This window comes from Zalophus californianus, chromosome X, assembly GCF_009762305.2.
Source record: "Zalophus californianus isolate mZalCal1 chromosome X, mZalCal1.pri.v2, whole genome shotgun sequence".
Classification (NCBI taxonomy): Eukaryota; Metazoa; Chordata; class Mammalia; order Carnivora; family Otariidae; genus Zalophus; species Zalophus californianus.
The window spans coordinates 111,366,752-111,383,360 of NC_045612.1; the positions used below are offsets into that span (position 1 = coordinate 111,366,752).

The 16,609-nt window shown below is 48.7% G+C and overlaps 1 protein-coding gene across 1 annotated transcript in view; it reads right to left on the bottom strand.

Moving 5' to 3' along the window:
* SMS (spermine synthase) overlaps positions 1-15,813 on the bottom strand; it is a 46,150-nt gene extending 30,337 nt beyond the window's left edge. The window contains exon 1 of the mRNA XM_027609648.2: positions 15,417-15,813. Within this exon, the coding sequence (XP_027465449.1) occupies positions 15,417-15,798 (382 nt within the window). The 5' untranslated portion in view covers positions 15,799-15,813. The remainder of the gene's footprint in view (positions 1-15,416) is intronic.
* Between the last annotated feature and the right edge of the window lie 796 nt (positions 15,814-16,609).

The following is a 16,609-nucleotide window of genomic DNA, read 5'->3' on the forward strand; positions in this document are numbered from 1 at the left end:
TGGGGAGGAAGGGCAGGGCATGAAGGCCCAAGTTTCATCTCCCTGCCTCATTTTCTCCCAGAGACCATTTTTAGAGGCTGCTCTTGGAGCACTCTGACTCTGACGGTCAGCTCCATCCAGATGGCTGAATCCCAAATCCTTATACCCAAATGGAAACTGCTCCCTGCCTAAATGCTCAACACACTGTCCCAGTCAAGTCTGAAATCGGGCTTGGACTGCTCTATTCCCTCCCCTAGATGTTAATACCCTTGCCACTTAAAAAATCCCCCAGGATGCTCCCCTTGAAGCTTCTTGCACAAATCGCCTACCGCAGCTTCTCTGTTCCTCCAAACTCACTGGCCAGGCACCCCCCCCAACAGGCATCAAAACCTCAACCCTCAAGGTGGGGCCACCACTTTGCAGGGTTCCTGTAGGGATCCTGGCACCAGTGTTCCTTCCCTCCATCGCTCGTGGCCTTCGGCTGCCCTGTAATCGGCGCTCCACAAGGTGGGCAGCCCCAAGTGGACGTTCAGTTGAGCAACTGCACTCACCCAGGCTGACCAGCCCAAGAAGTTGAGGGATTTGTGCTGAGTAAACACCTAAGACACCCGGCACCCTGGCAAAAAGGGGGGAAAACATCCTTCAGTTAGACCCATTCCCACTTTCTTCCATTTTAAGTAACGGCTAAGATCCTGTAACCTCCTCAACAAGCTGAATTCCAGTAGCAGCTGCCCTGAGGAAACAAGCAATTCTCTTACTTCCAGAAAACACCTGCGGACCTCAACGTGCATCCTCAAGTCCTTTCAACTTCGAACATTTGAGCAAAGAAAACTCGGGACAGGGTGTGTGGCAGCCGCCCCTCGCGCAGGACCTTCAGCCTGGCCAGCCTCGGGCCAGAGCCGCCCTGGCCTCCTCCGCAAAGTCAGGGGGCTGCACCGGGCGAGTTGCTCCCATGCTAGAGCAGCATCTGGCTCGTGAAACTAGGAGACGAAGTGCTATCCTTGCCAAGCGTATCTTTAATTACGAGCACTGGAAATTCCACACCTCCCCATCAGGCCCGTGTGCTTCCTAGTTCTCCCCTGCGATGGCTCAAGCTAGTCCGTCTCCAAGGGGTTGATGATCGCCGTCATGGCACCGTACCCAAGTGGTGGGGCCCAACGCCTGGCCTCCTCCCACCTCGCCCCTCCTCCACAGAGCCTGGCATCTCCGGAGCCCGGGGCCCTTAACTCTCCTCCATCCTCTGACCCTGCCGGCTGCCTCCCCCTCCCGCTTCCACTTTCCATCCAGGTCAGGGGCCACCCCCACGCCCCCCTCCCTCCTTGTTTCTGAGAGCGGGACTCCCCTAAAGGGGGGACAGTGAGTGGCAGCACGTACACCAGCAGCTCACAGCAAGGGGAAGCATCAAGGCGGGCATCCTTTCCCCCAACCCTGAGACACCCTGGTGTCAGAGAAGTGAAGAGCCAGGTTTGGGTTGTGCACACACAGACCAGCTTTCGGGTTACCTTGATAGGCTCTTAGGCTTCCTCTAAACCTAAAGAAGAAAGGAAAACTGGACTCCAACACAGTTTGAAGCCATTCAAGTACCTGCTTTAAGCATCCACTCAGATGTCCTAATCTTGACAGTGGTGGTGCTTACATGACTGTATGCATGGGTCGAAACTCAGAACTGTACACAAAATTTCCTTGATGTAAATTATATCAAGTTTTTAAAAATCTATTCCAGGGGCGCCTGGGTGGCTCAGTCGTGAGGCGTCTGCCTTCGGCTCAGGTCATGATCCCAGGGTTCTGGGATCGAGCCCCACATCGGGCTCCACATCGGGCTCCCTGCTCCGCGGGAAGCCTGCTTCTCCCTCTCCCACTCCCCCTGCTTGTGTTCCCTCTCTCAACTGTCTCTCTCTCTGTCAAATAAATAAATAAAATCTTTAAAAAAAAAATCAGTGTTGATAGGCAGCAAGCCCAGATTACCGAAATCAAGTGATATACAGAGAAAGCCTTCATATTTCACAAAGAGCTTAGCACTGAAAATTATTTAAAAACTTGTTTTATTTTTAAATGTTAACAAAGGGTCTGTGTATCAGGAGACATCTCAGACATTCAGAAGCCTAATAAATTCCCAGAGATTAAAGTGAAAGTCAAGCAGGTGGTTGCCTGGGCTATCTTACTTCGACAGCTTCGTCTTCAATTCCCGTGTCCAGTTCTTTTTACAACAGCTGCAAGATGATTAATCTCATCGCACAACACCCAAGACAACGGCAACGTTCAGAACAGCAGGTTTCATATTAATCAAAAAGTGGAAACCCAAATTGTCCGTGAAACTCTAACTGGATAAGCAAGCTGTGGTCTATCCATACCACGGACTATTTATTCAGCCATAAAAGGAATGCAGTACTGATATATGCTGCGACATGGATCGCATAATGCTAAATGAAAGAAGCCAGTCACAAAGGGTCACATGTTGTAGGATTCCATTTGTATGACAGAGCCAGAAAAGGCAAATCCCTAGACATAAAAAGCAAATTAGTATATGCCAGGGACTGGGAGCAACTGGAGATTAGGAGGAATGGGGATGATGGCTAAGGGGTAGAGGTTTCTTTCCGGGGTGATGAAAGTGTTCTAAAATTGTGGTGATGGTCGCCCAACTCTGAATGTACTGAAAGTTATTTAAGTGTATACTTTAAATGGGGGAACGGTGTGGCACAGAAGTCATCTCAATAAATCTGTCCCCAAGAACCCAAACATACAAGCTGCACTTTTAGATTCTCAGCTACTGTGAGGCAATCAAGGCAACAGAGAGTTCCAGAAGTGGGTTGCTCCCTTTCAACCAAGCATAAGCCAGGCCCGAGGCATCAGATTAAAGGGGCTGGGAGGGGCTGTCTCCTCTACCCTCCCCCACCCCACAGACGGGTCACAGAAAAAGGAGTATCCAAGCAGCTGCTGTGTGCAGGCACTGTCCCGGGCACTGGATGGATGCACACCTGCAGCCAGGCTCAGCCTCAGTTCAGTCACAGTGGCAATGTACAGCGTAGCCACTACAGTTAGTAACTGTGTAGCATATATTTGAAAGTTGCCAGGAGATTGGATCTTAAAAGTTCTCATCACAAGGAAAAAAACTATTTATGTGTGGCACGGATCTTAACTAGCCTTCCTGTGGTGATCATTTCACAAGATATACAAATACCAAATCATTATGTTGTACACCTAAATCTAATGCTTTATGTCCATTATATATTTCAACAAAAAAAATTCTTTTAAATTTTCTGAATTTTAAAAATCATAGCAGTGAGATGGGGCCACAAAACATAGAGAGGGACAAATGACAATTTGGTGGGCTTGTTTTCAGAGCACAGCTCCCCTTCTTTCTCTTTTGAGAGAGAGCGCGCGCGAGCGCAGGTGTGCGTGACAGGGAGAAGAGGGGCAGAGGGAGACAAGAGAATCCCAGGCAGACTCCCCGCCAGGCACAGAGCCAGATACAGGGCTCGATCTCGCGACCCTGAGAAATCAGACCCAAGCTGAAAGAGAGTCAGACGCTTAACCAACCGAGCCACGCAGGCACCCCCCCCAGAGCAGTTTCTGATGTTCACACAGAAGAACCACCAAACCAGGAAAAATCAGCTACAGAAAGAAAAAGACATACTGACATTGGATTGACAGCCATACAACACAACACAGACATAACACCCAAGCTCTTTTCATGCAAGTGGGCATTAAAGAAAACCACATGGGACTGTTTACAGTACCAGCCACAGGGACTATTTCTTAAAACTCACATTACAGTACCCTAGGCATACTGTAAATGTGTTGCTAATTATTTCATTGCCCTGCCTTCCCTTTCCCACTGCAAGAGAACAGTTAGAAAGGCATTTCCCGTCACCCCCAACACCTACTGAAAAGGGGGAAGAGCCTCACTCTACTCTAACATAACCACCTAGGTCTCTCCATGAGCCAATCTCCTTATGACATTAAAGAAGGGCTCATAAAAAGAGAATTTATGAGGGCACCTGGGTGGCTCAGTTGGTTAAGCGACTGCCTTCGTCTCAGGTCATGATCCTGGAGTCCCGGGATCGAGTCCCGCATCGGGCTCCCTGCTCAGCGGGGAGTCTGCTTCTCCCTGACCCTCTTCCCTCTCGTGCTCTCTCTCTCTCATTCTCTCTCAAATAAATAAATATAATCTTTAAAAAAAAAAAGAATTTATGAGACACAATCTTAACCCCTCTTTAGTCTGGAACCCAACCAGTAACGCAATATTGTACCCTCTTCTTCCTGGGAAACCCGTCACCCCGACAAGACTACGGGAGTCTTCAAAGCAGCCACAACCCACAAGCCTCAGTCAGCACAGAGAGGGAGGCACCTCCATGGAGTGCTCATGTCGCTCAAACTATCCAATCCTCACATTCTGACCTAGTCCACACGGGAGGCTAACCAAGAATTATAAAGAAAGGCACAGAAAGGGGAGATCATGCAAGAAGCCTGGCTTTCACTTGGGGAGAAGATAAACTGTGGCCCTGAGAAGCCGGACGTCTGGCCACCTGAACTCTCCCAGAAGGCATCTTCTGAGCAACATAAGGTGTGCCTAGACTCCACGGGTTCAAGATCCATGTTTCCAGAAGAGGAAGTAGTAAACTCGGGCTAGAGCTGTGGAAGAGAGCAGAAGACCACCAAGGCAGAGGACACTGTAGAGACCAGGACCACAAAAAGCCCTCTCTGGGCACTGTACTCAACCCAATAGGAAGAAGCCCAAGAAATGAGGTGAAACCAGACCCAGCAGCTGCAAAAAAGGGATGAGCAAGGTGGTGAGAGGGAACTGGTAGGGTATGAGGTGAGAGGAAAGGAGAAGACCTAAGGCACCTGGACCAGGAAAACTAATCAGCCCTTACACCTTTAGTTCACAACTGCCCTCCACTGTCCACTGTGAGGAGTGAAAACCATCCCAGCTGCCGACTGCCACCTCCCCTTCATCTCACAAAGCAGCAGGATAAAACCAGGTTACAGGCTGGCCCAAGGTCAGACGGCAATGGCTTCCTTCAGCTCCATGCAGAAGAAAACCAGGTTTCTTTCCCAAAGTAGAAACTGTGGGATCGCCACTTTTACTGTCCAGGAGCACTTAACCAGTATCACGAACATCCAGCTCTCTTCCCACTGCCTTTAGGTGGGCAGAATACCCTACGGGTTCAGATCTATTAACCATTTGTGTTTCTGCAAATAATTCTAGGGTTTGTGCCCAAGCTTCTCTGCCAGGCTGCAAATCAACAATGAAATAGTATTTCCAGAGATAAAGCAGTTTGGACTTTGTGTCGTCAAAAGTCACATTTTTATCAAGCCATCCCTGAGGTGACCCCCTGCACTTTCTCTTCTTCCAGCTTTGGCCAAGGCAGACTCAGCGAAGTCAACATTCAGGACTGCGCCCTTCAGAATGAACCTCCAAGATTACTCAGCGCCCAGGAAGTACTGGAAAAGTTAAGTGCCACAGAGATGAAAGTCAAAGGACACAAGTCAAAACTCCCTGTACAGAGGGAGGAATGTATACTATGATGGATTCCAGATGAGAAAAAGGCCATGTGGGGACCTGGGAATCTGTACTTGAATATTTTTCCAGATGGCTCTAAAGCAAGCGACTGGACTTAAGACAGTCTGAAGGCATGGGTGGACAAACTTGTTCCTTAGAGGGCCACACAGTAAAGATTTCAGGATTTGGCAGGCCAAATCAGGGCTCTGTCAACTACCAGAAGGCCATACAAAGGAGGCCAGAAGAACAGGATGTGGCCCAAGGGCCCAAGTTTGTTGACCCCCCCGTCTAAGGTCTTTTCCAGCTCTAAATTCCTCACCAACAGGCATAGAGACGCTCAGCTGTAATTCTACAACCTGAATTTCCAGAAGTGACATTCTTAGCATTTGGGACTAGAATAATCTGAGAAATACTTCCTCCATTCAAGTTAGCAATTTATTAAATGCGGGGGGACAAAATAACAGCTAATAACCCATATAACCAGGACCCCAGTAGACACCAAAAGGATAATAAAGGAATTCTACAAACAACTCTACACATAAATTTAGCGACTTAAAATGGGCCAATTCCTCAAAAAACACAAACTACCACAACTCACCAATAAGAAGTAATCTGAAGAGCCCTATTAACTACCAAAGAAATAGAATCCATAATTTAAAAACTCCCCAAAGAGAAATCTTGAGGGCCAGATGGGTTTCACTGGAGAGTTCTACCAAACATTTAAAAAAGAGTAACACACTTCTATACAATATCTCTTGCAGAAAACAGAAAAGGAATGCCTAATTCATTTTATGAAACCATTGTCCTAATACCAAAACCAGAAAAAGTCCACAAAGAGAAACCTACAGACCAGTATCCCTCGTGAATATATAAACACAAAAGTCCTCTGCAAATCCTTAACAAATAAGAATTCAGCAATAGGGGCACCTGGGTGGCTCAGTCGGTTAAGCCTCTGCCTTGGGTTAAGCCTCTTGCTCTCGGCTCAGGTCAGGATCCCCGTGTCCTGGCATGGAGCCCCGCCTCAGACTCCCTGCTCTGCACCCTGCTCAGCAGGGGGTCTACTTCTCCCTCTCCCTCGGCTATTTCCCTGCTTGTGCTCTCTCTCCGTCAAATAAATAAAGTCTTAAAAAAAAAAAATTCTGCTTTCACTTAAAGAGCTCCTTTAAATAAAGACCAACCTTCAAATTGCATGCCAATGCATTATTTTCTGCCTCTTCTTTTGCCAGCAGAACTTTCCTTATCTTTCAGTAAGTTAAATTCACCCCTCTTTATAACTGAGCATCTTTATCCACTGGCACAATCTCAAAGTACTCAGCCCTAAGTACTGCAATTAGTGCTAAGTGTTTTATGTATCATTTGACACTCTTCCAAACATTTTATTGGACATCCCACCCAACAACACAGTGTGTGGGATTTGGGGATCATTAGCACCTTCATGCAGAGGGAGAAAGTAAGGCGCATGTGAAACTACCCAGAGGGTCATCTAGAAGACGCTACCGGTTCTTAGCAGCTCCTTTTGGGTTTGCTGCTTAGCACATAAACGCATCTGATCCCAAATATACCCACTAGCTCAGTGGCTCCCTCAGGAACACAGATGACAGTATCAGTTTAATGAAATCCAGGCCCACCACAACTTAGGGCCCCAGAGTTGTTTTTCCTGGGGTCTGGATAAGTGCCTAGTCATAAGGGTTTCAAAGAGCATTCGTGCAATGGTTTACATACTTGCTTTAAAGATTCAATTGAGGAGGCTTCCTGACTCTTCACAAGAACTGGGCCTGGAAGCAAAGTCCCATGAAATGGTGGCCGGCACGGCCCGGGTTACAACCGCTGGAGGCAAGCGCCTGCCGTGTGCGGGACTCCAGAAACTCAACTCACTCACAGCTCTCCTGAACACGCTTTTCAACAGATGCCCAACCACAGCCCAGGCACTTCCGAACCGATCCTTACCTGCCAAGGAGTAGTACAACCAGGCCGGTCTCAATTCACATTACAAAGCCCGTCATTCCAAATTGTACCGGGTACCACGCCTGACACCAGCAGCACTAACTTTCCCAAGCTCGGAGACTGAGGAGCCCCTGCACCTCGGTCGTCTCCCAACAAAGTAACAAAGGCCTGAGCGGCCATTCAGATACAGCCCATTTCATGACACAATTAAGATGCAAAGAAGATTTCGTAAGTGGTTTAACTCCTCCACTGCAAAACCTTCCATTATGTGTAGACAATTTCCTCACGCTCTAAATATCAGTTAGTATCTTAAGTATTTTTTCAGTTTCCAATCTGAGAAGTTAAGACCATTCTATTTTTATTTGCTTCTCTCCTTGTTAGGCTGAAGACCTTTATGTATACCTCTATTGCCGCAACTGGTTATGTTTTTCTCTCCTACATTACCTAATCACAAGCTTTTGTTTTTAAGGGTATACCGGTTTCTATTCAGAAGACCTTCTGGCTTGCTGTCTGTTAAAAATACTAAATTGTTGCCACACATAAGACAGAAACATACGTTTTCTATCTTGTCTTTTTAATTTTAGCCAACTTAAAAGCACCTTCCCCCGTCCCAAACACACACACACACACACACACACACACACGGCAAAGTGTCTACTAGCTGGTTATGCAGGTGGAAAATGCTATCCTTAAGAAACGTCACATGCAGGGCTTCAGATTACTTGAAAATGCACCTCTCTCATTAGCTGGGGTAGAGATTGTTCTTAATGCCTGGATGAGGGAGTCAATTTCTTAAACAGCTGTTACCCCTTCCACAGCACTTAAAATAACGACAGAGAATGACCAAATAACTAGATGAGGCTTCTTGAGATAAAGCACAAACTCATTTTACCATACGCTACCTCCACAGGTTTAAAGAAATGGGTGTAACTTTGGGACTACACTCTTAAAAAGATTATGGTTTATACAATTTTTTAATGGCAAGCTCACAAAACTAATTCCCAGCAATGTGCAATTACTCAGCCTGGAGTCAAATACAGCTTGATTCGTGCAATTAAGAATCTTTTGCAGAGTTGGAGGAAAGAGAGTTAAAAAAAAAAAAAGCAAAAGAGCATGCCAAATGAAGGGAGATTCCATTGAGACCTCCCCCAAACAGCCCATAAAACATTTGCAAACAGCATTTAAGTACGGGAGAATACCTAAAAGGACGAAAAATGCCTGCCCCAGAGCTGTTAAATTCTGAGTCTGGGTGCCTCCCAGCTACTCGGAAGCACAGGGAGTGAGACTCAGATGTGCGCAGGGGTAGGGACAGCTGGGCAGAAATGGCCCCAGGAAGGGCTGACAAGGTGATGAGGACACACACGAGGCTTTTTAAATGAGAAAAGGGACAGGAGGAATCTGTTGGGAGTTTGTGGTGATTGAGCCCTTCCCCAAAATGGAGACATTGGGATACTGTGGCCAAGAGGTGCAGCCAGGAAAAGGTGAGCAAGCAATCTGAGCGCGTAGCAGGCACAATCCGCAGGACTTAAGGCCTGGCTGCCTGGTGCTTGGGGTAGGGGCACGCCCCAAGTTCCTGATACAAGGGCTTTTTGTTTTTAATGAGGATCCTACCATACTGATTCTCGTACTTAATTAGCATCAGAATTACTGGGAGGAAGCTGGTTAAAAATGCAAATTCCAGAAACTCCCCCAGCCCAGACCGTGATTCAGTCAATCTAGAAAAGGACCCAAGCATGCATTTCCCCCTTCCCAGGCACCCGCCCCCTTAAGGCTACATTGTTAAAGCGGGTATGTGGGGGCGGGGGTGTTATATCACACTGGTAGATAAAGTGTTACGACAAGGGATGATAATGCTAAGACAAAGGGGAAAGCTTTTTCTCCTCTTGAACAACAAAACACTAGATGCGATCAAAACTGGATTTTTTTAAAAAGGTTCTGTGCTTATAGCTACGAATCGCACAAAGACGCTATGCTTCTACCAGAAAGCAGCTCAACAAATAACACGGAAAACAGTGGGAGCTCTGAGGATGCGAGCAAGGCTCAGGAAATCAGGGAGGGAGGGTGACCAGAAGCCAGTGCTGCCAAGCCCTCCGCTCCTAACAGACCCCAGGGCAAACCTAGGAGGAAGGTAAGGCCCACCCTCCCTCTATGACTGTTGATTTATGCATAATGGAGACTTCCAAAAAGAACCTGGGAAATTTCGCTGATGATCTGTCATCTGCATTAGAGCATCGGCTTAGCTAGAACTTACACCGGGGATTCTCTGCCCCCCAGCACTATTGACATTTTGGGCTGTCAATGCTGTGGGGGGCCTGTCCTGTGCAATGGAGGGTGTTGAGCAAGCACCCCTGACCTACGAAATGCTAGTAGCATCTCCCCACTCGTGATAACCAAAAATGTCCCCAGATACTGCCAAATGTCCCCAGGAAGGGGGAGGAAGGGAGACAGGGTCGTTGAGAATCACTGCCTTAAACTAAGAGGCTTCGCAGTTGTGGAATTAACAAAGGCCTTGGAATCAAACAGACAAAGCTTTGAATCCCAGCTACCCCATTTATAAGGTGAAAAGCTTCAATGGGCCTATTTATTCATCTTTAAAATGGGGATAACAGGACCTACCACAGGGTTGTTGTGAGGATTACGTAAAATAACGTGTAATGCGCTTAGGGCAATGCCTAGCCCAGGAGGCAACTAATAAATACCGGCTTTTATGTTTTCAAAGAGATGTCTGTCTTGAAGAGGAACCAGGGACATTTGCTTACAGCTCTGGCCTTGAGTGGAAACCTACTCGGCCTAAAAGAAACAATATACAGAAATGGCACTCTCCCTTCCCTGTCCAGGGGGTCTGAACCAGGGGTCCAGGGACTTCCCAGGGGCCAGTGGATACAATTCAAGGGGCTCTGTGAACTCAGATGGGAAAAAAAAAAAATACACATCCTTGTTTTCACTAACTGAAATTTAGCATTTTCTTCAGTTATGCTTGTAAAACCACACATCAACTATGGTGGCTATCGTCACCAATAAAAATCTCAGAGCTTTTTCTTACAACGCAGCTGAAATACGATTTTCTCAGCTCTACTTCAAAATTATGGACGTTATTAGGCCTGATGCTAGTAATGTTATTTAATGTGCTACTGAAGAAGCACGTATTACTATGCTACATATTTAGGACTTTTTATTTTGAAAATTGTGTTTTAAAGTTACTGTGTTACTTTATGCATTTAAAATTCTTACTCTGAGGGGCACCTGGGTGGCTCAGTTGGTTAAGCGTCCGACTCGATTTCGGCTCAAGTCATGACCTCAGGGTTGTGAGATGGAGCCCGCTTCCCGCTCACATGCTGGGCTTGAAGCCTGCTTAAAATTCTCTCCCCCTCTTACCCTCCCCACTCCACTCAAAAAAAAAAAAAAAAGTAAAATTCTTACTCTAAGGCTCCACAGTCTTCCTTGATAAGGGTCAAAGGCACAAAATTAGAACCCCTATCCTAAACCTTTCTGGTTAAGCCCAATTCCTAAGCAGCCTTCTGTTAATTTATTAAACAAGATCTTTGTTAGAAAACTACTTTCTGGGGGTGCCTCAGTGGTTGGGCGTCTGCCTTCGGCTGAGGTCATGATCTCAGGGTCCTGGGACCAAGCCCCGCATCGAGCCCCACATCGGGCTCCCTGCTCAGTGGGAAGCCTGCTTCTCCCTCTCCTGCTCCCCCTGCTTGTGTTCCCCTCTGGCTGTCTCTCTCTCTGTCAAATAAATAAAAATCTTAAAAAAAAAGAAAACTACTTTCTGAATTGGAGTAACATAAGTCACTTTGTTTCCCTACATCAACTATAGATCAGCGGTCCAGAACCCAAACGTAACACCATCAGGCAGGTTTCCTCAATCAGGACCCGTAAATGTGTGTCTCATTTTCCCCCTAGGGTACTTGAACTAGTTTTCCATCTTGACCATAACATCAATCAGGTGCACTTTAACCAGCACTTATCAAACATCTATGAGGTACCAGAACTGTGTCCAGGATAACAGACTCTGGAGGCCAGCCTTCGCAGATACTCCCAGCCGAGGGGAAGAAATGAGACAGGGAGAGGAGGACTGCTCGAGCTTTGGAGGGCTGACTAGCGAGGCTTGTTTGCTCTAACAGGGCAAGCAGAGGCTGGGAGTACCACACCACACTGCCCTCTGGATACCCAGCCCGCTTGCTGCCTAGTGTATATGACTAGGAACAAATCGTGTGTCCTCCACCGGCCCAGAGATGCTCAAACCATACAAACATGGGACATGTTTATTCTTGTTAGCCTCAGCTGAGAATCACAAAATGTTTTCTGGGTTCAGGAGTCCTCAGAATCCAATACTTCACTTGCAAGATGACCAAAGACGAGGTTTTGTTTTTTAGCAAAAATTAAAATTTCCTGAATTATGTCATCAGCCACAACACTAGACAGGCACCACCAGGCCCAACCTATAATTGCCCTTAGTGGCCCAGTGGCTGCTGGGTACTAGCTGGCTTGCACTGGTAACTAAGCTATATGGAATCACAACATAATGACATAACTAAGTGGTTCAAGTTTAATTCCATTAAAATCACATCATGGAACTGGAGCATTAGGAAGGATTACTGACAAATGGGAAAAAGAACATGAATCCAGGCTCCACAGGCATTTGACTCACCCCTGAGTCACATCCAGTACTCACCATGCCAAGACTAATGCCTTTTGACTCATTATTATCAATTAAAATAAATGTTTTTGGAGACCTCACACACAGGTGGTAGATTTCTCACCAAGTGCCCCTAACTGAAAATTCGAAGAACTTACAAGATCCCAGTCTAGCCAGATTCCCTTATTTTCTAAGTGTAGACACCTACTGACAGCAAGGGTAACATGTCTTCCCCAAATTAAGTAATGGTGGAACACAGTAAGAATCAGAGTGCTCTGGGCCCCTGGGTGGCTCAGTCGATTAAGCGTCTGCCTTCGGCTCAGGTCGTGATCCCAGGGTCCTGGGATGGAGCCCCATCTGGGGTTCCCCGCTCAGTGGGGAGCCTCCCTCTCCCTCTACCCCTGCTCGTGCTAATAAATAAAATCTTTAAAAAAAATACTAAAATAAATAATAAATAATAAAAAAAATCTTACTCCCAAAACACTTTTGTAGGGACTCAAGAACTAACAAAGATGAATATATACACATCCCCCTCCTTAGTATTATTTCTTCCTAGAATGTTCTTCAGCTCAAAATTTTCTCATCTTTAAGGTTAACGGACTGAAAGGGGTGCCTGGGTGGCTCAGTCGGTTAAGCATCTGCCTTCAGCTCAGATCGTGATCCCGGGGTCTTGGGATCCAGTCCCCCATTGGGCACCCCGCTCAGCGGGGAGTCTGCTTCTCCCTCTACCACTCCTTTCTGCTTGCGATCTCTCTCAAATAAATAAAATCATTAAAAAAGTTTTTAAAAAAAGATTAACAGGCTGAGAATTAAGGATAATTGACTGGGAATGTTTGTTTTTTTTTATTTTCTCCTTGCCCAACTAAATTATTTAGATACCACTTCCACACCTTGCCAGCTTAGAATCTGCCAGCTTCTCCTGCTCCCCTCTAAACTGTGTGTCTATGGTTCTCTCCCTCTCTGGCCAATGTCAGCCCCAAGTGTTAAAGTTCACTTGCTTGGGGCACCTGGCTGGCTCAGTCTGGAGCATGTGACTCTTGATCTCCCCGACGTGAGTTCAAGCCCTGCGCTGAGCACAGAGATTACTTAATTAAAAAAAAAAAAAAAATAGGGGCGCCTGGGTGGCTCAGTTGCTTAAGCGTCTGCCTTCGGTTCAGACCATGATCCTGGGGTTCTGGGACACAGCCCCGCGCCAGGCTCCTTGCTCAGCAGGGAGCCCCCTTCTCTCCCTCTGCGCTTGTGCACGCTCTCTCAAATAAATAAATCTTTTTTTTTTTTAATTTTACTTATTTATTTGCGAGAGAGAGACAGTATAAGCAGGGGGAGCGGCAGGCAGAGGCAGAAGCAGGCTCCTCGCTAAGCCAGGAGCCCGATGTGGGACTAAGGATCCCAGGACCCTGAGATCATGACCTGAGCCGAAGGCAGACGCCCAACCATCTGAGCCACCCAGGTGCCCCATCAAATTAATAAATCTTTTTTAAAAATTTAAAAAATAAAGTTCTTTCTCCTTTTCTTCATAAAGTGAAAGTTGCCCCGCACTTTTACAACGGAACACAGAACCCCATTGTGAGCCATCATTTCAACATACCACACCTGAATTAAGCTGAAAGCTGTTTAAGGCTTCAGGCACTGACACAGACTGAGAGAAGTGCCAGAATCTTCCAAGCCTCATCCTGATATTACCCTTAGAGCCTAGAAAACCCATGTTCAATAAGTACAGGTCAATGTTCACACATGCTTCCACCAAGGACACTTCCTAGACTCACCTCTTAGCAGCTGGGTGACCCTGACCCACTAGTTCTTCCTCAAGCCTCATCCTCCTCACCCCTAAATTCAGTATGCAAGAACCTTCACTAACCACTAATCCCTAAAGTTGGCGGGATAATTACTCAACAAAACCTTAGCCATCTCACACCCAACACTAGCTGCACGCCCCAATCACCATTTTATCTCCCGACTCTCCCAGTCATCTCCCTTCTCTCTATCCTCAACTAAGAAACGCAGGAACTAAAAAATGCTTTGTTTTCTCAAAGTCACTTCCCAACCACCAAATACACCGACATTACTTAAGAACCTTTTGGTGTTATAGGGCAACTCCCTTAAAATTAAGCCCTATGAAGTGTGCACCGTCCTTCCTTTTTTTTTTTTTTTTTTTAAACCACCGGGAGGATAATACTCCGAAAGGTTGAGACGTTAAGGCCGAAGTCCCAGGCAGAGCCAATCAAGAAAGACAAGATGCAAACCTAGGTCTTGCTTCAAACCCTCAAAGTTTTGTTTTTAATTAAATCTTTGCCTTCGGAGAGCCTTTAAGCTTGGGGGAGAAAAATGCAAAATGAGATTTCAGAACTTCAGAAAGGAAAAGAGAAAGAGAGAAAGTGAAAAAGTCATGGTTTTAAGTGGGAACAGAAAAGGTTACTCCATCCAATTCAAGGAAAACGGTGAAAAGGCAAGATATGGATGAGATGCTCCAAGTGGGACGTACAGGAAGCGCAGACTCAAGTCTGCAGCACTTAAAGGTTTAAAAGCCACCGGAAAAAAAGGCTGGCAGCCCTACCCCTCCCCCCCCCCACGTTAGAAACACCCAAAGAAAAGCATGCAAAATACCCTTCCCCTTCCCCTTCCTAATTCCTGCCCTCTCTCCGACTTTCTAGTCCTCTGTTCTGGCCGGTTGTATTCCGAACCTCCAAGACTCGGGGAGTTTTAGTTCCCGCGCCCAGACCTCACCACCCCCCCCTCATAATCATCGTTTCCTTTCCCGCCCCCCGGCCCTTTCCGCGGGACCCGTCTCCTACGCAGTCGGCTAAGAAATCCGCAAGCGCGGCGCGCTCCTGCCCCAGCCCCGGCTCCCACGAGGGGAGCCCCCGCCCCAGGGTGGAGGGAATTTACCCGCCTCTGAGAACAGGAAAAGGTCACGCGGGCGGCCCCGCGCGGCGCACGCCCCCCGCCCCTGCACCCCCGCCCTAAGGGGGACCCGCGGACGTGGGGGGGGGGTGTTCCTCCCGAGCCGCGCGGCGCAAAGGGGACCCTCGCAGGGGCGGCCACGCCCGCACGGGGCGCGGGTGGGCGACTCGGGCCTCGAAGGGCGGCGCCGCCGGAGGAGGGCTGTGGGGGGGAAGCGGCCCCTCCAGGCCCCGCGCTGCGGCGGGGACCGACTGGAGCGCGGCCTCCGCCCCGGCCGCCGGTGCACGCGGCCCCGCAGCGCGCTCGGCGCGGCAGCCGGAGAGACGCCGGGGCCGCGCGGGCCGTCCGCATTGTTCGGCCCGCGGCGCGCGCCCCGCCCGGTCCCCGCTGGCCCCAGCCCGGCGGGCGGCGCGGGCGACCGGGCAGGTGGCGGCCGCGCGCCCTCACCTTTGGCGCCGAGCTTGAAGTCGAGCGTGCTGTGCCGTGCTGCTGCCATAGTGAGGCGAGGCCCTGTGCCATGCCTGGGGGAGGCGGCCGCGGGAGACTGGGGGGCCGCACGGCGTGTCGGGCTGCGGCCGGCGGGGAGTGAGCCGCGCCGGGGAGGCCGAGGGTAGGAGGTGGGAGGGACCGCCGGGAGCGATCCGGGGCGCGGGGGCGGGGTCGGGCCCGCCTCCGGGAGGGAGGAAGCGAGGACGCCCGCAGCCCCGAACTTAGAGCGCAGGGTGTGGGGCCTCGCTAATGTAATGGTGGAAACGTGGGCGCCGTACTCCCCGGCGTGCGTCACCAATGGCCGCTCCCGCGCCGAGGATCGGGCGGGCGCTCTCGCCATCCGTTAGGTCACCTTAGGTTTGAACAGCGCAGCACGACTTCCGGGGGGCCCACCCCCTACACATCCACACATCCCCAGACCATCCCCCAAGCCAGGGCCCCTCTTATTTCCTGGCTAAGTCAAGAAAATCATGCTAGGATCCACCCTGTAGTCCAAAAGTACTGCCGCCTTTTCCTTAACTCTTCAAATGCTACAGTTAAACCCATCAGAATTATTGCATTATTAGCAAGGGTCGGCTTGCATTTCGGGACCAAATAAAAGCCTCTTGCGTATTTAAGTTACCTACGTTTGCATGAAAAATGGGAATGGTGGAGAAGCAAGTCAGAGATTAAGGTTGTTAATGTTGATTTGGGAAATTACAGATTCCAGAGTTGCTCCTCCATTACTGATGCCCCTGTTCGAGGCGATGAACCTTTCCGCTGTGGGCTTCTCTTTGACTTTGGGCTTATGGCTGCTATTCAACACGATGTGGCAAAGGAGAGAACATCAGTGCGCCCTAAAGCCCTCCTTTATTCCACTGACAGTCTCACTAGGCAAATGCTTCCATCATCCCGTCAGTCTTCTGTGCGTCTCTCAGGGTCCGGAAGCGCCGCAGGAATCGCTATAATGGCCGGACAAAGTTTAAACAGTGACCTTCTGTACCCTCATAAAAGCATGAAGAGGGGCGCCTGGGGTGGCTCAGTCGTTAAGCGTCTGCCTTGGGCTCAGGTCATGATCTCAGGGTCCTGGGATCGAGCCCGGCATCGGGCTCCCCGCTCGGCGGGAGGCCTGCTTCTCCCTCTCCCACTCCCCCTGCTTGTGTTCCCTCTCT